Source organism: Mesoplodon mirus, assembly GCF_964341445.2.
Source record: "Mesoplodon mirus genome assembly, chromosome: 2".
Taxonomy (NCBI): Eukaryota; Metazoa; Chordata; class Mammalia; order Artiodactyla; family Ziphiidae; genus Mesoplodon; species Mesoplodon mirus.
In genome coordinates this window covers 5,687,897-5,712,410 of record NC_138977.1, presented here as the reverse complement: position 1 = coordinate 5,712,410, position 24,514 = coordinate 5,687,897, and the positions used below count along the sequence as shown (strand labels likewise).

At 36.3% G+C, this 24,514-nt stretch overlaps 1 protein-coding gene across 1 annotated transcript in view; it reads right to left on the bottom strand.

Annotated features, from left to right (window-relative positions):
* IQCM (IQ motif containing M) overlaps nt 1–24,514 on the bottom strand; it is a gene marked incomplete at both ends in the record, with an annotated part of 428,042 nt that overhangs the window by 238,041 nt on the left and 165,487 nt on the right. Inside the window, 2 exons of the mRNA XM_082611212.1 lie at nt 1,869–1,927; nt 22,424–22,539. Coding sequence (XP_082467338.1) covers nt 1,869–1,927; nt 22,424–22,539 — 175 coding nt within the window. The remainder of the gene's footprint in view (nt 1–1,868; nt 1,928–22,423; nt 22,540–24,514) is intronic.

Genomic DNA, 24,514 nt, shown 5'->3' with positions numbered 1-24,514 from the left:
AAATCCTGTCATCTGAAAGGACTTAAACTCCAATTTCTGTCTCCCTCCATGGTGAACAGCAACTGAGAACTCTGCCTAGGCTTTAAATTCCACAAATGTAAGGAGTCTCTCTTGTTCACCCCGTCCTTAGCATCTAATACAGCAGGTGCTTAATGTTTCTTGTTAAATGAATAAACTGTGAAAGACTGAAAGAAAATTTTCTGATCAGGACAAGACACAATCTGTTTTTCCTTTTCCTCTGGAAATTGTTCATTTGTTCAGTTATATTTTCTGAGTGTCTACTACATTGCTGGGATTGTGCCATGAGCTATAGATAGAAATGTTAACAGAATCAACTACTTCTGCTCTCACAGAACTTGAAATTTTAGCCAGGGGTCATTCTGGCATAATTAACTTATAGTATGTAGCAATGACTGCAAGTAAAGGACCTACGTTTGAATCCAGCTCTATCACAAACTAGCTGATTGACCCTAAGTGAAATATTCAACCTCAGTTTACCCATCAGTAAAATGGTGATAATAAAATACATCATGTGTTGTTATGGGAGTTATATGAAAGTACCTCGTACAAACTAAGCACAGAATGAGTGCTACTACTAATGAAGTTAGCTATTACTAAATTTATTATGAGACTAACTCTCAGAAAACATCTAATCTTAAACTGGATATTTATTTATTGGAGGTTTAAACAATTGTTTGGCATTATTTCACAGTCATATTTGGCCAAGATTTACCATATAGTGCAATTCCATAATACTTGAACCTTAGAGTCAGATGTATTTGGGAATTCAGATTTTGTTTCAAAGTCTAGGAAATTAATATAGCATGTATACCATATATTATATAACATTTAAGTAAAGTCTGGGGCAGTGTCCCATCATTGAACATATTAATATTAACTGGCTAATATAATTAATGTTAATATGTATGCAAAGTATGAATATTCACATGAAGTGGGAAAAGTAGAGACTATGAGTAATCATGATCACTTATTACTTCAGGTCAGGTTTTGACACTAAGAGTTTTGGCATCACCTTAGGTGACATCAACTTTCAGTTTCTGGAGCTTTCCAGATTTTGGAATTGTGAATGAGGGATTATGGACCACACCTTTTGAGTAACTGAGAGAAGGAATTAAGAAGGATGTCAAGTAAGAGAAGGTAGCCTGAATAATATATTTGAATAAACCTGTATTTACTAGGGGTAAGTTTTCCAAACTGGTTACTCTGACAAACTTCAGTCTCCAAGGTCTACCCTTTTGCTATTTGCATCTATATGGCTTGACACAGAGCTTTGCACTGAGTCAGTACAAAAATAATATCTGCTGAATTAATAAATTAATGTATTACTAGTGAAAAAGAAAGCACAGGTCTGAAACCTGTCCTTTTCAGAAACTTCACTGTTAATTTTCCATAATCCCTTCTTTCCATCTCACTCTCCAATCTATCTCACAAAATCAGTTATTTTTTCACAAACGTTTGTCAACAAGTTTGCTACACAAAGAAGCGGAGCAATCTTAAGAATGCCTCATAGAGCCACTGAAAGGCATGCTGTACCATAGTGAATTGCAGGACATAGTTTCTAATAAACAAAACTGCTGAAACATCATACAGTACTGTTTATAATGCTTTTACTTGCCACTGCAAAGTAAACCTACAGCCTGGTCTACTGAAGGAGCATTAATACACTCAAAAAAATAAGAATTTTTTATCTTTGCCTTAGTCAAATTAAATGGGAACTTTGAAAAAGATACGTTGAAAACTTGAGCTTTCAACAACCTACATTTCTTTAAACCAGATACTTAAGTCAGGATAAAACCAAAAGCAAGCATATTAATTTAAACTTTTCTGCTATCATATAAAAGATATACCTGGGTTGTGGCTTTGATTCTGGCTTGACAGACTGTTGTTCTTTTTTGATAAAACTTTTCTAGAATAAGAGAAAGAAGAATTGACACAATTAGGAAAACAACTTCATTGTCTACAAAATCTTAATTCCATTGATGTTCTATTATATTATCAAAGGAAGAAACAACTGATCCATCATAATATATAAGCCTAAACATTGATATAAGTATATATTATAAACCTAAACACTTATATAAATAAGTAAGTATACTCAGAGGAGTATGATCACAGAACCTCCTCCAGCATCTTTTGGCCCCCAGGAATACAATTCCTTCTGATCATTTCAGTGAGCAAATATCCATAAAAATCTACTACAGATAAGAATTTATTTATTTAATTACTTATTTGCCCTCTGTCTTATAAAAAGTTTTAAGGTAGCTTACAAAAAATATAGTATGTATGAAAAAAGAAAAAAAATAATATCAAGTTAAAGGGAAAATACGGATAGAAAAATAATGTCAAGTGTTTTCTGATACTGCTTACTGTGTTACACAGATCTGCCTTTCAAATTCCCAGCTATCAAAGTGTTACAGACTGAACTGTGTTCCGCTAAAAGTCATATGTTGAAGCCCTAATCCCCAAATGTGACTATATTTGGAGATAAGGCCTTTCAAGAGGTAATTAAGGTTAAATGAGGTCATAAGGGTGAGGCTCTAATCCAATAGGACTGGTGACCTTATAAGAAGAAGAAGAGATGACAGGGGCATGTCTGCACAAAGAAAAGGCCATGTGAGGACACAGCAAGAAGCAGCCATCTATAAGCCAAGAAGAGAAGCCTCAGGAAAAACCAACTTTGCCCTAGAACTGTGAGAAAATTAATTTCCGTTGTGTCAGCCGCCCAGTCTATACTATTGTATTATGGCAGGCCTGGCAAACTAAACACAAAGTAACAAAGAAAACACAGTAGTTCTAACATTCACAATGTCTATAAGAGAAGTAAACTTATTTTCTGTGAAAAATTTCTTCCATGAGTCCTTCAAAAGATGCCTGGGATAGTGTAATGGTCAGTTTCAACAGCATCTCTTCAACAATGACACTTGAGAGTTTACTATGGATCTTTTACACAGTCCTTCAATGTCAGTCAACAGTTGAAAGAACAACTTAGGAGGATGATTCTCCAAGATCTCAAAATAACTGGGTCATTCCCTTTCTGGTCATTCGGTGTAATCCAAAGGTTAAACTGATACCTAGAGGCATTGCATATCCATTTTATAATCTGCTATGACAATTATTTTGCCCAAAATAGCTTTTGAAAAAATGGCCTCAGATAAGAGGAATTTGAGGTAATCTTAACAATGAGTAAAGGTTAACGGATTTTGGATTGTTGGTGTTGTCTTCCCTCTCAGACTCTATAAGAAGTCGGTGCCGGAAAGTGCCTCGGCTATTGATGTGCTCCTGATACCACAACGAAAATACTTATTTTACTTTTGCTTTAAAGTTGTCAATAGGGACTTCCCTGGTGGCACAGTGGTTAAGAATGTGCCCACCAGGGCTTCCCTTGTGGTGCAGTGCTTAAGAATCTGCCTGCCAATGCAGGGGACATGGGTTTGAGCCCCGGTCTGGGAAGATCCCACGTGCCGTGGAGCAACTAAGCCCACGTGCCACAACTACGGAGCCTGCGCTCTAGAGCCCATGAGCCACAACTACTGAAGCCCTCATGCCTACAGCCCGTGCTCTGCAACAAGAGAAGCCACCGCAATGAGAAGCCCACACACTGCAACAAAGAGTAGCCCCTGCTCACCGCAACAAGAGAAGGCCTGCCCGCAGAAATGAAGACCCAATGCAGCCAAAAATAAAATAACTTAATTAATTTTTTTTAAAAAGAATCTGCCTACCAATGCAGGGGACATGGGTTCAATCCCTGGTCCGGGAAGATCCCACATGCCACAGAGCAACTAAGCCCATGCGCCATAACTACAGAGCCTGCGCTCTAGAGCCCTCATGCCACAACTACTGAAGCCCGCATGCCTAGAGCCCACACTCCGCAACGAGAAGCCACCGCAATGAAAAGCCCATGCACCGCAACCAAGAGCAGCCCCGCTCGCGACAACTAGAGAAAGTCCATGCACAGCAATGAAGACCCAACGCAGCCAAAAATAAACAAACAAACAAACAAATAAATAAATAAATAAATTTATTTATTTAAAAACATAAAGTTGCTAATATGTATTTAACCACTATTTGGCAACTGAAGCCAAAGAAGTCTCTTCTATAAAATCTCAGGATATATAAAGAGTAAGTGTAAAGATGAAATGTGGAAGAAATTTTTATTTGTATTGCAAAAATACTCAGTTTTAAGACACAGAGTGATTGTTTTAAATACAAGTTTCACTCTGTCCTATAGTGAGTGCTCTCTCAGATGCAGTCTGACTTGTATATGTAAACTTGTATTTCATGCCATTCATTTTTTAAGACTGAAGTTTAACTTCTACCGTTATGTTAGAATGCAAGAATAACCTTGAGAATTAATTTGCATCATCTCTCAACTGTTACTTTTAGAATTCCCTGATCATGTTTTCTTTTTCAAAGCATTCACTCTCAAAAATACTGTAGGGCTTCCCTGGTTGCGCAGTGGTTGAGAGTCCACCTGCCGATGCAGGGGACACGGGTTCGTGCTCCGGCCTGGGAAGATCCCACATGCCGCGGAGCGGCTGGGCCCATGAGCCATGGCCGCTGAGCCTGCAAGTCCAGAGCCTGTGCTCTGCAATGGGAAAGGCCACAACAGTGAGAGGTCCACATACCATAAAAAATAATAATAATAATAATACTGTACTTTTTAAAACTTATGTGCAACATGTAGGTGATAATAAAACATGAAGAAGCACCTATATTTTAAATATTGCTCTCAAGATGTTCCATGACACATATTCATGGCTAGAAAAAATACTCATGGCTACAAAAATTATTTTTTAACCTATGTAGTCCATACTTTTGCACACAACAAAGTGCTTGGTTGGAACACACTGTCCTTATGTGATACTACTATTTACACTTGCCAACTAAATTTTTGTAACTGCTTCCTTCTTGGCCAGACTAACTGAGATGGGCATATTCTGCATCATGAAAGGTGTCAAATATCAAGGCCACTAAGCAAAACAGTCTCAGACAAACATTCTTGAGGATTTTTCTTAATAAAATGTTCTATGATATTTTTCCAGTTACCTCTGTTGTATCTTTTTCTTCCTACCTACCATAATTAGAAACCGGTGGTTGGGGGGGGAGTTTGGTCACCTTTCTGTGAAGTCAATAGCAGTCCTTTTCTTTAAGGGGTCCTGGGGTTTTTTTTCTAAGTCTTAGTTTTCTCCATACTTATATATTAAAATCTCAAGTCCATTCTGCCTTGATGTTTCAATTCCATTCTCTCTCAAAATGTTTCTTCTTTCCACAGCTGCCAGCTGCTTCTCTAGACTTCTTCAAGATCCTACTCTTTCCATGACAATGCATTGGAAGCGACAAATTCTAAATACTTGGATAATGATGTAAGTCACTTATTAAATACTCATGTCAAAATTTTCCAATTTTTTTAACAACCTGTGTGAATTTATTTTAAACCTTTTTCAGACTCCTTTCTCCCACATATTTTCTCAAATCCCACAACTCAACTGGCACCAACTTCTGATAATTCACATAATATTACATCTCAAGCTTCTTTTTAGAAGCAGCTACCTAATCCACCAATTCCCCCTTCTTTCCAAATCTCATCTGGAATTTATTTTTTCCTTTTGACAATGCTGCTAATTTCTCTCCTAGTTTGATGATTAAATTCTTGCATTGATTAACCAGAGATGAAATATGGAAGAAAGCCTTTCATTTCACATCATAGTGCTAGCCGTACTTCTATATTACTACTATTAGTGTGAAATTCTGCAATATGTTTGCAATAACAAGGTAATCTATAATTGGCACATTACACCTCCAATACTTACCCTAAAATGTGGTTAAAGGGGATTTTCTAAGTAGCAAGAAATTTTCATAGTTTTAAACAGCTTTGTGACCCTACCAGAAGCATATATAAACACACCATTCAAGGTAAATGAAAGGTTTCTTTAAAAATAGATAACTGTGAAGAGAAAATCACTGATAGCATATACATATAAAATAAAAAATTACACGTTAAAACATGTGAAATAAACTGAAAAGCTTTTTCTGCCAGGCTTGAAACTTGTGTTTCCCCAGGAGAAGTGAGTCATGTCACCAGCACATTCTGTGAAATAGCAGTGAGTTGCATTCCTTGTACTGCTACTGCTTCTTGTATAAGAAATGTTTTAAAAAGAAAACTGTCAGTAACTTGCACACATGCAGAACCAGAAGGCACCAAACACATCATTTTGGAATTTTTCACAAGTCATTATCTTTACATTGTTGTATTTTAGAGCTTCTAAGAACACATACAAACCACAGAAGGGTTTTCCAGCCATAGAGCCACACCCAGGAAGTTGTGATAGGACCAGGAAACCCATAGTTTCTCAAAATCTTCTTGTGGAGCCACAGAAGCCCCATCGTGAAGGTGTTCTCGAGTGTGGTATTTCTTTTACATTTCTTAAGAGAAGAGGAGGGAATACCATAGGTAATGCTGGTCACTCTGTAATAGCCATGGCCTCAAAAAGCCATTCAACTTTCAAATTAGGAAAGAATGAGGGAGGTGGCCCAACAAAACATAGGTTTTTCCTTTACCAGTCACTAGATAAAATTTCTTTAACCTCCAAGGGAAATCAAAACTCTTTGATATTTAGCAATTTAAGGATCACATAGGAGGCAATACGAAGACTGATGAGAAAGAGGGAGCTGGATAGAGAAGTTTACATCCCAGTATAAGTCCCTCTGAGGGTTGGAACCTATTTGTAAAAGATATAACAGGGCTGTTGCTTCCAGTAGCATGTTCATAGCAACAAATCACAGCATAATACTAACACATATTCTAAAATGAAAAATCAAATATATTTTAATGCATAGCTGAAATGAAAGGAAAGTAATAGAATTCTTTTCTGGTAGAAAACAACGAGAATGTTGAATTTACTGTTGTATGAGTTCTGGAGCCTGTCTTAGCCTCGGGGATGGCATGGAAATTTTAGACAACCTAGAGCCTGGGTTTAAATGAGCCCCGTGCCCTGCAGTTGGGAGACAAACACTGGAACCCAGAGCATGAAGGAATATCAGAGCTGAGAACACCTCTCATAAAACCTAGGTACTGGAAGTGCAATGTCCTTAGAACATAAACCAGGATTTTAAAATTCCCCTGGGGAGAGAAAGAAAGAAGTAGAAACAGAAAGAGAAAGAGATACCATGAGACCACTTGTCTGCCATGGCCTTGCCTCTGTGTGGAGAGGAGAAGAAGTCACTCCTAGAAACTTTTCAGGATAAGATTTCATTCATATGGATTTAGGGCCTGACTTCACACTATAGGCAGTTCCCTAAACAACCCCTGCCAAAGAAAAGCAAAAATTTAAGAATAAAGTGGTCCCAGGTTGGTAGTGCACTAAAAGAGTACCCAGTAAAAGCTAATATCAATCATTTTTAGAAGAATGCAGTTTAAATTCAGGTTTCAAAGAATTCTCACAATAAAATACCACGAAAAATGAGCTCACAGTCAGAAAATCATCAAACATAAGAAAATAAGCAATCAAAGCATCAGAAGAAACAACAAACTACACATTCAGAAACTCAAAGACTCCAGTACTGAAACTAAGGTATACAGAATATAAAATAAGAGTGAGTTTCCATTTCTATATGTTTACAGAAATATATTAAAGTAACCAAAAATTTTCAAAGCTGACCAAGCTGATTTGAAAAGTAACATCTAGACATTCTAAAAATGAAAAATATAATAATTGGAATAATTGGAAACTCAATGAGTAGCAAAAAAAAAAAAAAAAAAGAATGGACACACAAAAAGAAAACACATAAAAGAGGAATCAGGAGGGAAAATAAGACCCAGGATATAGCAATAAGAGACAAAGAGATGGCAAATATGAAAAAGTGGAAAAAAAGACAAAGAGTGACAATTAAATGGAAGACAACATATGTGTAAGGAGAGTTTTATAAAAAGTTTTAATCAGAGCTTATAAAGAAAAAAAATGGAAGAAAAAAATCATTTAAAGAGATAGTAACAGAGATTTTTTTCCAGAGTGCTGAAAGACACTGACTTTCATAGTTAGGAAGCCAAACAGAAACGAAGCAGAATAAATAGAAAGAAAACCACATTTACACATCTCATAATAAAACAGCAGAACAATGAAAAGAAGTCCTTAGAAGTAGAGAAGAGAGATTACTCACAAAGGAAAGACAACTGGACAAACATCTGATTTTTCAACAGCAACAGTGGCAATCAGAAAACAGGGGAAAGATAACTTCAAGATTCTGAGAATGTATTAGTGAGGAGGAAAAAATAAATATAAACAGAAGTTTTCTGCCATCTGACCCTTACTAAAGGTACTTCTAAAGGATGTAATTCAAGAAGGAAAATCATCCTATAGCCTGTGATGCTAGATATAAGGTCAGGTAAAAAAAAAATTGGTAAGCATGTAGGTAAACCTAAACAGACAAGGAGGTAAAAAACAAAATAATGGTTTCTAATTTGTGAAGTTAAAAATAGTGAAAATAATAAGAGAATTAAACTCTGGTAGTTAAGACAATATAAGATTTCTGTATGAGGTGGGAAAAGGATAAGTATACTTTAAGTTAAAAGTATGTATTAAAATCCATAGGTTAACCACTTATAAAAAGTAAAAAAAGAACATAAAGGTCAAACGAGTACAAGGAAAACTAGTAAAATGCTAGTTTGTACAATGTACTAGTATAAAACTAGTACAAGGAAAACTAGTACTAGGAAAAATGGAACAAGAGGGGAAAGTATGTCAATCAATTTCCAAAAAAGACAAAGGAGCAAAAGAGAAAAAAAGGACAAAATAGAAAGAACAAATAGAGAGCACAGAACAGAAGGGATATAAATGCATCTAAATACATTTTTGAAAATACAACTGCATGATGTTCACAAAAAAGAAATAATGGTGGCCTAGAAATATGTGAAAAAAAATTCTCAGCCTCATTTGTCATTAGGGAAATGCAAATTAAAATCGCAAAGAAATACTTCATATCTTCCAAATTGGAAAAGGTTAAAATTTTGACATATTATTAAGTGTTACCAAGCATATGAAGCAAAGCAGACTCTCATAAACTGTTTCTAGGAGTGGAAAACTGTTCTCTATATTGCCTGGTAACACTGAACACACGCCCACTGGCCAGCACAGCCAGTCTACTCTAGGCTGCTTGTGGCTAGAGGCAATCAATTATTCAGGCAGTTAATAATCAGTTATGGAGTTCCTACTGTCCAGGCCCTGTCCACCTTCCTCCCAGGTTGAAGGGATGAATATTCTGGCATCTATATAACCCATTCTCGATGCAACAGGATGCAGGTTCATATTGATGCTGGGAATTCTTACCCTAGAGAAACTCTTGCACCTAACACTTGTAGAAGAATGTAGCAGAATTGTTCATAATAGGACATAACTTTTTAAAAAGGCAAATATCTCTCAGCAATAGAAAGGATAATCAAACTGTAGTGTATTCATTCATGGGATGTTGTGCATCCATGAAAATGAATGAACCACGGGGCCACAGATCAACATTTATGAAGACTGATGGCTCTCAAAAATACATTGCTGGGACCTCCCTGGTGGCGCAGTGGTTAAGAATCCGCCTGCCAATGCAGGGCACACGGGTTCGAGCCCTGGTCCGGGAAGATCCCACGTGCCGCGGAGCAACTAAGCCCGTGCACCACAACTACTGAGCCTGCAGCTCTAGAGTCCGCGTACTACAGCTACTGAAGCCCACGTGCCTAGAGCCCGTGCTCCGCAACGAGAAGCCAGCAATAAGAAGCCCGCGCACCATAACGAAGAGTAGCCCCCGCTCACCGCAACTAGAGAAAGCCCACGTGCAGCAACAAAGACCCAACTCAGCCAAAAATAAATAAATAAGTAAATTTATTTTTTTAAAAAATACATTTCTGGGCAAGGAGAGAGAGAAGACATTATAATTCTACACACATAAAGTGAAAAACAAGTAAAAGTAAGCAAAATACTAAACAGAGATGTGTATAGATGTGCTAAATTATAAAGAAAAGCAAGGGAACAATTAACATAAAATTAAGGAGACTGGTTTCTTCAGGATATGAAGGGAAAGAAAAACATTGAGTTCTGTTCCCTACGTTTTACAGGTATTTGTTTTAGTGTTATTCTTTAAGATATAGAGCTATAAATAGATACGTATATGAATAATACACTGTTTTGTATAATTGATACATAAAACAATACAACTTTTAAAAATAGTGTGGTAGAAAAATTCCTTGAGTTTAAGATGAGTGTCTGTCCCCCGAGGAAGAAAAGAATGAAAAGATCTTGGGAATCTATGGGTTTCCCAAGTATTCAATATATCAAAACTTACTAGGAGGTTACATGGCTCCAAATCTCTCCTGTGGTTTGTGTGTGTTCTTGGAAACTTCAAAATTCAAGAATGCCAAGCAACGGAACAGCTGCTGCCAGGAATGAGTTGTCTTATTCTGAAATTTTAAGTGTATGAATCTATAAATACATAGGATTAATTTTTCTTATCAGCTAGAATTAAAACAACAAAATGAAAAAATGAGTTCATGCTTTACAATTTGGGGACATTTTAATGTGCTTGTGTTCATACTGATATTGAAGTTGATGTTCAAATGAATGTAAGGTGCTTATTTGATTTTGAATATGTTTCCCCCTTTGTATTTAACATACCCTCCCAGGTAATTAATTTATTATTAAACAATTCGGTTATAAACTGGATAGAATTTTAAACTTTTGAATTCAATCCTTTTCATTCGTGCATTTGTTTGGGATTTATTTAACTGTAAGACCATTGTAAATAGTGAGTTTGGTTATCATCATAAGATTTATATACTATGTGCTAGATCTGGAACTGCATCCCAGAACTAATAAATTGTTATAACTAATAATTAGAACCTACTATCTGCTTTATGTTCATGTTCTTCAATCTTCACCAAGACTCTGCAAAATAGATACTTTAATTCTCACTTTTCCTTAGGAAGTTGAGAAGTTTAATATCTTTACCTTGATTACACAAGTAGAAGGTGACTGGGATTCAGACTCAATACACTACTCTATCCAGAAGGTGAAACTGGTAATACAGGTAGAAGATTTTTAATCTATGAAAAGAGTCAGAATACAGTGAACAAAGGGAGCATTAGAGTTTACATTAGATTTTTAATTGATTGGCACTCAGCAATTTTGTTTTCCACTCATTTCTTTTAGAAAACCTCCAATGATTTTGTAGGGAGTCAGTAGGACTTAATCATAATGGGATTTAGAACAGCCAATCAGATGCATGGTGGGGGTGGTCAAAAGCTGCCCCAGCCCCCTAACTACAACTTGACTATTTCTCCTTGTTTGGAGCATGTTTATGGGGAATTACATAAAACAGTGTTTATCAAACTTTATGTTCTTATAAATCACTAAGATCTAATTCCTAGAGACTCAGGATATACTTGGATGATATATCAGCTTATTGAAATTGTCCAGATTATTTTATTTGGGTGAAAGCTCTATTATCAAAATAGCTGGCATATTTTCCCAGGCCAATTTTGACATTCACTGTAGTTCTATTTCATTATTTGAAAGTGTGTTTCTGATATCTTTGATCGGTTATAATCTCACTCGTCAACGTTCACAATAAACCACATTCCTATCCCACCACATGACTAAATTCAGCATAGAGTATATGTACTTCAGGTATTTGTCAGGAAAAAAATTACATTGTATAGACTGTCACTACTTATCAAAAGCTCACTTAAAAGGCAAAATATTATGGGGAATTGTCTAAAACAGTGTTTCTCAAACTTTTATATGCTTATAAATCACTACTGATCTTATTCAAGTACAGATTCTGATTCAATACATTTAGGGTGGGTCCTGAAAGCTAAATTTTTAAAAAGTTCCTGGATGATAACAATGCTAGTGACCCGTGGAGTTGGAAGGGCCTACCTAAACCTGCAGAGAATTATCTAATTTTAGTTGGTTATTGGTTTGCTTTTTCTTTGTGTACTTTTGTTTTTGAGGAATAAGAAGCAGTGGAAATCTATGTGAAAATCTAAAACCAACTCTTCTTTGGAGGACAAATTAACAATATATAATAAAAAACAAAGCAAAAGGGGGAAGCATAACAGCAACTCCACTACAAGGAATTTATCCTAAGGAAATTTAGAATATGCACCAACATTTAACTACAAATATAATGCACTGCATTCCATTAAAGCATTGTCAATTGCCAAGATAACCAAAAATGAGTTATTTAATATTAAAGAAAATATGTTAATAAGAAAAGATGCTCAGAATATATTTTTGAGTGAAAAAAATAAGGTTATAAAGCATTGTTGCTATAATAACTATGGTTGATTTTCTCATTTTTGGCTCATCTGGGTTTCTTTCAAAATATAGGTATTACGAGCATATTTATAAAAATTATTTTAACATGTGGTAAAAAGCAGATGTTAAAGGCTTTATAGGATGGTCATAATTATGTGGTAACAGTATAGGGAGAACAGAGAAGGAAGAACACAAAGACCTAAAATAATTTGAGTTTAAAAGTTGTCCTAGGGCTTCCCTGGTGGCGCAGTGCTTGAGAGTCCGCCTGCCGATGCAGGGGACATGGGTTCATGCCCCGGTCCGGGAAGATCCCACATGCCGCGGAGCAGCTGGGCCCGTGAGCCATGGCCACTGAGCCTGTGCATCCGGAGCCTGTGCTCTGTCCACAACGGGAGAGGCCACAACAGTGAGAGGCCCGCGTACCGCAAAAAAAAAAAAAAAAGTTGTCCTATGTGTCTGGTTCAAGGATACAACTGGAGTGAGATAAGGAATCAATCACTGCAGACAGAACCCTGAAGCAGCCTTGTGTGGCTGAGAGGATCGTCATCCTCTGATACCCTCCTAACACAACAACTGAATGGGAGTGTGTGTGGCCTCCTGATTACTACCCACCAGATCTCACCATCTGCAACATAGTCTTCATCACCAGATCTCCTACAACTCAGAGTTTTGAGTTTGTGCCCTTGGGATGGATTTGTTTGGTCCTCTCCAGACAGCCAATGAAACCCATCCTGTCTGCAGACTCAAAGGGATCTTCTAATGAGACTGTTGGAGGAGGTTAGAAAAAAGAAAAAAAGAACCCAACAGGAGAACTGCGTGACAAAATAAGAATGGCCACGGATTCCAGAGAAGAGGAATGGGCCAAAAAGTCCACTTCAGGACAAAGAATTAAGGCTCGTACAACTCTTTCAGTCAATACAGAAAAAAAAAAAAAAAAAAAAATTAGAGAAAAATTTATGCAACATTCTTAAATCATCGTTTTTTCTTTTTCCTCTTCCTAATAATATTATCATGGTTGTGTTTTTCACTGCTTTGGCACCTTGGGTCTCTTATGTGTTCCACTTGGGGAAATGTCAAATAGTCTATTATTCATTTATTCAACAAATATTTTCTAAACCTCTAGTTTATGACAGGAACCATTCTAGGCACTGGGGTTGCACTGGTGATCTAAAATGTCCTCAGCCTTATGGAACCTACATTTAGTGAGGAAGGCCAGTAATAAACCAGTAAAGAGATTCATGATGCACTATGAAAAAATAAAAGTAGTGGTGCTCCTTTAGGTGGAGTTCAGGGAAGAGCAATCACAGGGAGTAGCATCTATCAGAGATATATAATCACATCTGCCTGATTCTGCTACTGGGAATCACATAAACATGGACATTCTGCAATTAATTCCAGGACATGTCTTGCATCAAGTATCAAGAACAGTGAATATACGATTATGGTATTTTCCTTATAGAACTAATAATGTGTGTGTGTATGTGTATGTTTTCAGCCTTAAAAATAAAATAGCCAGTTATTTTACCCACAAAATGGGTTTATTTGGGAATAGCAGAGAATTGCAATTTGGGACAGACAAGCTACGGTGAATCACAGGCAAGTCTGAAGAATAAAGGAGAGGGGTCTTGCTTTTGAGTAGGTGTTAGGAGGAAATTAAGAAGGGCTGTTTTGAACCAAAGTTCATTGGAGAAGAGTAAGAGCTTGAGGTTGTGGGGGACCTTCCTTCTTTTTCTGAAGAGCAGGAGATAAAATTCCCCTGTGATTAATGTCTTCCCTTGTCAAAACAATTCATACCTTCCTTCTTCCTGCTGGTTATGCAAGTGCAAAGAGTGGTATACACGTGAGAGTTCCCCCTCAGGCTGCATGGCTCCATTTTAAATGAGGTTCCCTTTATTTATTTTCACAGTGTGTATATATATTTGTGTGTGTGTGTGTGTGTGTCTGTCCTTAGCTCCTTATCTTCCCCATCACCTTTATCTACTATGACCACCACTACTATTACTTTTGCTATCACTATTACTACTATAAGCCTATGATTCCTTATTTGTAACTCAGAAATCCAGAAAGCGTTGAAAACCAACAAATATTGCATAACACATACTGAGGGGAGAATTTAACTCACCTAACCTTTGGTGGCAAAACCTGACCTGAACCAACCAACAAATGACCTATATAGTAGCCTGCATCTCCCACATAATGAGAGTATTCTTATGCTTTACTACAGAATACTACCATGCTTTGATTACAGGTTTGATTACAGATCTACTTTTCTTCTTACCTCTCTAAAGGTTGGAATTTTCTGATTCCCAAATATGGCTGGTCCCAAGAGTTTTGAATAAAGCATGGATCTCTCCACACCTACGACAAGCTACAACTATCACCACTGCTGCTGCTCTTACTAAAGAACTTTGCCTTTGAGTACCTCTGTGTTTGTTATTCCAATTCATTCTAACATCTCATTAGCCTAAATGTGTATAATTGAAGAGAAAATTTTGCACCTAATCCATCTACTGTTTAATGAATACACTTGACTTTTCCGACACTTTTTTCTGATCGTTTAAAAAAGCATATCACAACAAATCTAAGTCAATGCAATATTAACATCCATAGCATTATCCAAAGCCTGTGGCCATAACCCAGGATGTTTATGTCTCCTGGCACCTTCTATGTCTCCTGGCACTTTCTATGCCTACTTATTATTACTACTGAAGTTTTCATTCATATTCAACATCCATGTCTGGTGCATTTTGTTTGATGAAAACAATCTAATTAGTGCTGAACCTTTCCTAGTTTATAAATTTATTCCTAAGAACATTAAAAGGAAGTCAAGTGAGACATGTTCAGTAACAGATGTTTGCCTTTTTTGGCTGCCTTTTTACAGTTTGTTCTCTTTCATTACTTTTTAAGAAATTTAGTTAATGTTCCCTTTCCTAGAGAACAAGCGTACCTAGCTTCCCAGAAGGGTGGGGGTGGGGGGATTCCCCAGGGTAGGCACAGTCTGTTCACTCCTTTAACCTAATATCTGCTCCAATGTTCTCTGCATCCAGCTTTTCATTCTTTCATCCAGGTTTTGGTAACAATCACACTCCAGCTTATCTCAGAAAGAATGCGCATGTTGACTGGAGATTATTATAAAACTAGAAGTAAGAGCACTGTTACTAATGCCCATGGGTCTAGTGTCCCTCAAATACCTTTCCCACACGAGCACATCTCAGAATAAAGGGGCAACATGATTGACAAAATTTGATTGAATCTTTTGGCTTCTACAGTAAAGAAAGATTGTGAAGTTACTTATGAAACTAAAAATCCAGTGCTCTTTTACAATAAAAGAAAAGAGAAGTATATATCAAGATTTTTCTCTATAAAAATATATTGATCCAAAAATACAAATTTAAAATTATCCTGTTTATTTACCTAACCTTCCAATTTTGAATATTATTTAGTGTAAATGGTATTGTGAGCCGTTTAAATGATGGTACATTGGTGAGCCTAAGTAACATTACAATCCAAAACTTGCAATCACCAAGAGTGCTTTCTTTTAAAACTTTGTGAGAATAGTTTTAAATATATATGTCTTGACCAATTTGTTGTTGGTCTATACATCTTAACCCATTTATTGCTAAAGGAATTCTGCAATGGAGTACCTCTTTATTTTTCCCAAAAAGTACTTTAACTAAGGCAACAGTAGAAATTTTTATCTAGAAGGAAAGATTTAATAAAAATAAAATAAATGATGAGTATAAAATACCTAGGCCCATATAAAATATATGATATAAAAATATCAGGCTCAGATAATACTGCTGCAAGGCAATATAACTAGTAAAATGTGGGGTTTTAACTGCAACTATATACGTTAAAAAAATAATAGTTTTACATACATGTATATATCAAAATAAATATATCATTCTTTCACAAAGGTTCAAAAATTTATATTTCATAGGAAAATACATATGCATTTCAAAATTAAAATGTGAAGTCTGAAGATAATGTACAGCATTAGACATCACTGCTTGTAATAGTACCAAAACAAACAAATTAAAAGATCAGATAAGAGTAAATAAACTGTTGGAATGCTCTTCAGTATGTCAAAAAATCATAGTCACGTAGTTAACTCAAGGCTTAAATTAAACCCAAGCCTAATTCTGTAGGAACAGAATTTTCAAAATGTAATTTCATTGATACCCAAAATGATTTTTTAATATTTAGGAAATCATTTGAATAAATAGAAATTTTAAATTTAATAGTCATAATGATTTGTGCTAATTCTTCAAAATATCAGAAAATCAAATCAGATGACATTTTTTATCAAATGCAACAACCCACAAGAGGAGAAAATCATGAATATGAAAATGATTACAATACGTCTCAAATGTGTGGAGGAGGGAAGGAGAAGAGCAGAGAGAAGAAAGCGTGATGGAGGAGAAAAAAATGAGCATAAAAAATAAAAAAGATATTTTACATATTAAAAGGTAATTTACTATTTTTTATTATGTACTAAAATCAAGTGAATGCCCAGTCTTCTGACAGCACAATTTGGTAAAGAATCACACAAAAATATCTAAATTTCCAAGTTAAGAGAAGAATATCCCCCTAGATTCTTACAGTTTTCTTTTCCCAAAATGGCTCAAGATAATTCTCCAGAGAAGAGTGATAAGAAATTTCATTAAAATCTAGTCAACCCATTTCATGGTCAAAATTAAGCTAATGTGAAGCATAATGTTATATATGGAATTTCTTTTTTCATTTCTAAAAATATGTTTCTGCAAAACTAATAAGTTTTTGTTTTGTTTATGAGCTGAATCTATAAGGATGTTTAAAAACAGGACAAGTGACTCTTGGTTTCTTCTCTCATATAGGACTTGTTCTCCTTGAAAGGAGGGAGGCCCAAATGCCCAGAGGACTCATAGTGCATTCTTTGAAACACGAAACAATGTATAATGCAACTAGGTATTAAATCAAGTTCTATTTCCTCGTAATCCCTACTTCCTAGTGTCAAGGTTAAGCAAATTCTTTCCATCCAAGATTAAGAAAATAAAGGGATCAAATGTCTTCCTACAAGGAAGGCACTTCATGACAACGGAACTTGCTTAAATTTCGTTTCATTTCTTGCCACTTGCCCTCTTGAATGCTATACTTTTGCCACACTCAACTTCTTTCACTTCCTGAAATGCACTCTGCTCTCCCATTCAGACAACCACAACTGTTCTTTCCCCTCTGCTCCTGCATCCCTGAACCCTGTCACCACCACAATAAGTACGCAAACATGCATGCTTGGGCACTCCCTTGCTTGATGAGATGTCATCCTCATTCTAGGGGTCACCAAATGGCAGAGTTCACGTCAGGGAACATTCTGATCCCAGAGCCACTGCAACAGAGTCGTGGGTTAGCCACTCACAGAGGAGAGTTTTGCCTTACTGATGACTAATGAATAAAAGTTTTTACTCTGTATGTTCATAAATATTAGAAATTAACTTCTTACACAAAGTTCTGTCAATATTTGCTTTTATCCTAGCTTTTTTAAGAGCACTATTGATACTAATTTTTGCATCTCAGAATTTTGATAAATACCAGAGTTGTTTTTCACACCTACAGTCCTTCAGGTTGTGGGTTTCCAGAGTGCTTCATACATTATCATAAAGTTAGAAAACCTTGTAAAGAAGAGTTATGAAATGAAATTGCAACAACAAAGTTGGAGACGGGTGGTCTTTCCTATATTATTGAAATGTAATACTACATTTTTATGTTATGCAAGGGATCATATTCACAGGTGCTCACTTACTTTAGATAAGTATTATCTTTCAAGATAATTAAGGCTATAAATGTCTCAGGACTTCAGAGATCATAAAAAGTAGAATTAGTAACTTTTTCTTAGGAATGCAGTTTCTTTAACTTCATGTAAAGAAGTTTTAGGGGGCTATATGCCGCTGTTTAAAATAACTGGGAATTCGAATACAATTCTAATATGATAAGTCTGCAGTTGCAGAAATGAAACATTAAAACTAAAGACATATAACATTATTGTATTATTTAATTAGAACTAAAAACATATAGGATTCAAAATACTTCAAAAAGAAAACAGAAACTCTGGCTTAAAAGGGATATTTTCTTTTAGCCTAAAGAAATCATATCCACAGTGACTTTGTTATTTGAGCAAATTAAAATTTTGATAAGAGTAGCTAAGCTATCGAGAGTGTTTTGAAAGCAAAATGTGTTATATTTTTCTCTTCTCCTACAAAATCAAATACAGGGTTTTCTGCACCCTGTCTTCTTTCGTCTTTTAACAATGCAAACTTCTTTCTACATTCTCAACTTTCCTAGTTACTTTTGTCTTCTGGACCTGATTGAACAAACTCACATCAAGATTACTTAACACTTCACACCCATTAGGATGGCTATTAAGAAAACAGAAATATAATAAGTGCTGATGAAAATGTGGAGAGATTGGAGCACTTGTGCATTGCTAGAGGGAATGTAAAATGGTGCAACCACTCTGCAGAATAATATGATGATTCCTCAAAACATTAAATATAGGAATACAATACGGTCCAGCAATTCCACTTCTGGGTATATATCCAAAAAAAAAAGCAAAAGAAAGGGCTCAAACAATAGTTCTACACCCTTGTTTATAGTGGCATTATTCACAATATCCAAATGATGGAAGTAATCCAAGTGTCCACCAACAGATGAATGGGTAAACAAAATATGGCATATATATTCGACAGAATATTATTCAGCCTTTTTAAAAAAGAAGGAAAGGGCTTCCCTGGTGGCGCAGTGGTTGAGAGTCCACCTGCCGATTCAGGGGACGCGGGTTCGTGCCCCGGTCCGGGAGGATCCCACATGCCGCAGAGCGGCTGGGCCCGTGAGCCATTGGCCACTGAGCCTGCGCATCCGGAGCCTGTGCTCCACGCAGCGGGAGAGGCCACAACAGTGAGAGGCCCGCGTACCGCAAAAAAAAAAAAAAAAAAGAAGGAAATTTTGACACATGCTACAGCATGGATGAACCTTGAAGACATCATAAGTGAGATGAGCCAGCCACAAAAGAAAAAGTAAAATACTTGTTGCCAGAGGATGGTGGGGAAGGAAGAACAAGGAATTAGTGTTTACTGGTTACAGAGTTTTAGTTTGGAAAGATAAAAAGGTTCTGGAGATGGATGGTGGTAATAGTTACACAGCAACGTGGGTGTACTTAACGCCACCAAACTGTACACCTAAAATGTTAAAATGGTAAATTTTATGTTATGTGTATTTTACCACAATAAAAAAAAATGGCAGGGCCTCCCTGGTGGCGCAGTGGTTGAGAGTCCGCCTGCCGATGCAGGGGATACGGGTTCGTGCCCTGGTCTGGGAGGATCCCATATGCCGCGGAGCGGCTGGGCCCGTGAGCCATGGCCGCTGGGCCTGCGCATCCGGAGCCTGTGCTCCGCAACGGGGGAGGCCACAACAGTGAGAGGCCCGCATACCGCAAAAAGAAAAAAAAAAAAAAAAAAAAAGGCAAAAAAGATGAACTTAGAACTTGGTATTTGATCCCTTCTAGTACTGTTATTATTTTAAAGGATAAATGAAAGGGGAATCCTTAATAAACAAACAAACAAACAAACAAAAACAAACAAATAAATAAGACTTTCAATGGTGAAAATTAAAGATGCAGTGAGCTGCAGGAAAGAAGTCTGAAGGTTTGAATCTTATCCCCTCTTACCCATTCACACCCCACCCCCAACATAGTGGGTTTGCAAGAATAAGATAAACCTCTAACTGGACTGAGGCAAAAGGCCTATTAATACTCACCCAGTCTCCACTCTAGTCCACCCCAAATTTCTTTAGACAGGTACACATACCCAAAGCACCATCTATTATGCCAAAGCCATGGTTAGTAGCTCTTTGTACTCCTAATTCCCCCATGGGCAATTCCCCAGTCTTGCATCTGGAGCTCTCCACAGTCATGTCTACTCTTGCCCAACTTATTCCCCAAAGAAATATGTTTAAATGTACTTCTTCACACAGCTAGGAGCAATCTCTAAATTATTAGTGTAAAACAGGGTAAGCAGTAGTTCATTTATTCACCTTTACTGGAAAATGAAAATGAAAACAGCCTTCTATGGGTGTTACTTTTGCTAAGGACATGTATGAATTAGCAATATACATCCAATTAGCTGAAGGTAACTGTCTATTCTGTAATTAATTACTATGTTCTGAAAATAGTAGATTACGAAGACTTTGAATTTCACTAAACAATATTCATATAATTTCCTCATCTAAATTCATATAATTTTCCTTATTAATGTTTGTATAATGTCCTTATCTAAAACAGGGATGCAATGATTTAGTTTTAGTATATTTACTCACAAAGAATTTAGCAGCAGAAGTTAAATACGACGTGATTCAAAAGTTTTGGTTTACAGAACAAATATGAAAACTCAAGATTTTTAAAAATACTAGATAACGAACTATCCAGTAGATAAGAAAAATAATTGTTATCAGCTGTCTAATGGTGTATGGACTGAACTGTGTCTCCCCACAATTCATATGACTCCTTAAGCCCCAGTGTGACTGTATTTGGAGATGCGAACCTTAGAGGTAATTAGGTTAAATGAGGTCATATGGGTAGGGCACTAATCCAATATGACCAGTATCCTTCTAAGAAGAGAGGGAGACACTAGAAACACACACTGGAAAGGCCATGTGAGGACACAGCAAGGAGGCAGCTTTCTGCTAGCCAAGGAGAGAGAGGCCCCAAGAGAACACAGCCGTACTGGCACCTTGATTTTGGACTTCCAGCCTTCAGGACTTTGAGAAACAAATCTCTGTTGTTTAAGCCACCCAGTCTGTGGTATTTTGTTATGGCAGCCCAAGAACACTAATATAAATCACAAGTCGAAAAGAAAAATAATTCATGATATAAAAAGAGGAAAGAAAAGGAAAATGAGACAGACACATTCACATACAGAGCAGAACACATAGGAGATGTAAAAAATCAAGATATCTATACAGACACCATGAGACACAAATATTATAAAATGGCATTTTGCACCCTTTTAAGAAATCATTGCTAAAGATTTCAGAATCACATGAGTTGCTTCTACTACAGTTAAGTCACCTACACCCGAACAAGTTCCGTTCCGAGAGCACGTTCGCTAAGTCCAATTTGTTCATAAGTCCAACAAAGTCAGCCTAGGTACCCAACTAACACAGTTAGCTATATACTACTGTACTGTAATAGTTTATAATACTTTTCACACAAATAATACATTAAAAAACACAAAAAATAAAGAAAACATTTTTAATCTTATAGTACAGTACCTTGAAAAGTACAGTACAATACATACTGCTGCTTTTACGCTTGCTTCTGGACATCCTGGGCTTGAAATAAACATACTGTACTACTGAATCTACACAGTACTATACAATAAAGTACACAAAAGCACAACCACTCGCACAGGACGCACACACATAACAATGTATGCCAGACACGTGAACTAACTTACGTGATTGGACATGTGAACACACATTCGCATCTTTGAAAGTTCGCAACTTGGAGGTTCATATGTAGGGGACTTACTGTATTTACATAGAGACATCTCAGAACTTGCCCTGATGAGCAGGTGAACTTAATGTGAAGTCCTGATTTCATCTTCATGTCATAGATTCTCACGCCCCAGTTTGGAGAGCCCTCACTCACAAAACCATTAGTATGTGGTCGTGACATTGTCCTTGGATTGTTAAGTCCTCTTAGTGCCACACTCCTAACAAACATCTTTATTCTCCACTGGCTTCCACTGTATTTTCTTGATAGTCTAGGTACCATTACAAAAATAGTTACTATCACATTTAGGGCAAACCATTGTGATGATCACTTTGGCTATTACCACTCTTCAAACAAAAACTAATATACAGATTTAGGAGTTAAGGTGATCAGCAAGATTTACACAAAATAAGACAACAGAACAAAAGCACTGCTTCAGAAAAAAAAGATGAATTTCAATGGGGAATCATTTTAGGAATGAAATATGCCCATAGTAACATCTTACATGTTATATCAAAATGAATTCAATCATTTGCTAGAAAAATGGTAATGCAACTCTATGTCCGGTTTTACAAATACTTACACTACAATAATCCTGAAATACTGATGATGATCCAGAGAAACTAGGCCAACTGGAGTCACGAGCCAAACAGGAAAACCTTTTTGACACTACTCCTCTCCAATCATAGAACGCTCTGTCTGTTGGAAATATCAATGCAGGTTAAAAGAATATTAATCCAGGAAAAGTACATACTGATCATACTGCTTAGTGTTACAAAGAGGAAAGTAAATCATCTTTATGGCCCCACTATTCTGTATTAAAATCATATCTTTTCATCTAACTATAACAAGATGAGGAAGTGATAGCACTGCATAGAGAGAGGCTTCAATTAATGGGCTTCCTCACACAGTAAAGCTCTCGTGTTTTTATTACATACAGTGTGCCCATCAGAAAACTAGTAAGTTCATTCTTCTGATTCTTCTCTTCAAGAACACTGACTTCTTTTTTAAGGGAGGCTTAAAGCAAAATCAGATTTGTGAATAGCACGTACCAAAACAAAAGAAAACCTCCTCTCCCTGTTACATAAGCACTTTAAAAGAGAATTCAAAATTATTATGAAGGTGCTAGTTTTGATATTGTGAAGTAAATAAAATTACTGAAAGTATTTAAGGTAAATAGGTTGGAAGAATAAAAGTTTAGCCAGTATATGCCCACATATTTCTTCTGTCTCATGGTAGTTATGTGGGATTTCTGCACAAAATTTTTTAATGAGGAGGAGGAGATTTCAGATTTATTGGTCCACTTATTTCTCAGAAATACAATTTAATACTGCCATCCAAATGAATCAAACTATTTTTACATTTCCAATTTTCTAATACTTATTCATATACATATCTTCTTTCCTGAAACTTTTAATTTAATAGAGTCCTCCATGGACCAGTTAATTTCATATAAATTTAGAGAAAAATCAGAAGAAATGTACTCTCTTATTTCATTGCTTCAATTTATTTATAGAACCATAAGTTAAGTGTCCTATATACAGGGAGGTAGAGTAGTAACATAAAATAATAAAAATGTGATATTATCTCAGAGACATCCTAATCAATATACACACACACACATCCTACCCCATCTTAATTTTACATATATTTCCTCAATTTCAGTCAGTCTCTGCCCTCTATCAAAAAGGAAAAATCTCTAGGAGAGGCACCATAACAAATTATATATCTCAATCACAACCCAATATGAAGAAATGAATATCTTTAATGGAAGCAAATGCCAATAATGGGTAGATCATAGAGAATCTGAAAAGATCAGTATTTGAGAAGATGATAGCAAAGGAAAGGCCATACACTGGGGACTTTCATAAACCCAGAGGGATATAAAGGGATAGCATAAGAGTATTAGAGATGTGTATACCCATTTCTTATGAAGCTTTTTTGACTAATTTGAAGCATTTCTCAATTTACTAGCACTATCCCTATTTCGCCCACTTCCTTTAATGAACTTCTACAATAAATGTTCTATTTTAGATAACAGAGCATCTCTTTCCAATCTCCTTTTTAAATGTATAAACTCTTCCAGGGCAAGGACAATATCTTACTTGGAATTGCTCTGTGATTCTGGTTCATTAGCAATGTGATTAAAGTCACTATGTAAACACTGGTGAACTAGAATTAGCCTCACAAGGTTAAATCTCACAGGCAAAAGGGAATCTTCCTGATCACAGAAGAGCCCAGCCCCAAATGAAGCTAAATGCTATAGGACTTATTTTTCCAAGAGATTCCAGAGCATTTCAAATATTTTATCTTGTTTACCCACAAAACAGATTCATATAATCAAGAAGGCCATACATTATTTTCTCCAGTATACAGGTATCACACTAGAAAATATAGCTATAACTTTTCCACTTCAGGAAGCAGTAAAGCCTCCACTAAAATCCTCAAGGTAATCATTCACACACTGATCTATACTAATGACTCCTCCTCAGAAGCCAAGCACAGAAGGTGACATGCAACAAATTCCAGTTTATTCTACAAAGTCAGTCGAAAGTTATAAGCTGATAGTTTGAAGAAGACCAAAGTCATACATCAGACAAATCTTCACAAACCCTTCACAGAGCCAACAAGCTTCACAGATAATGCCAAAGAGAAATTAAGATTCTGAAATCTG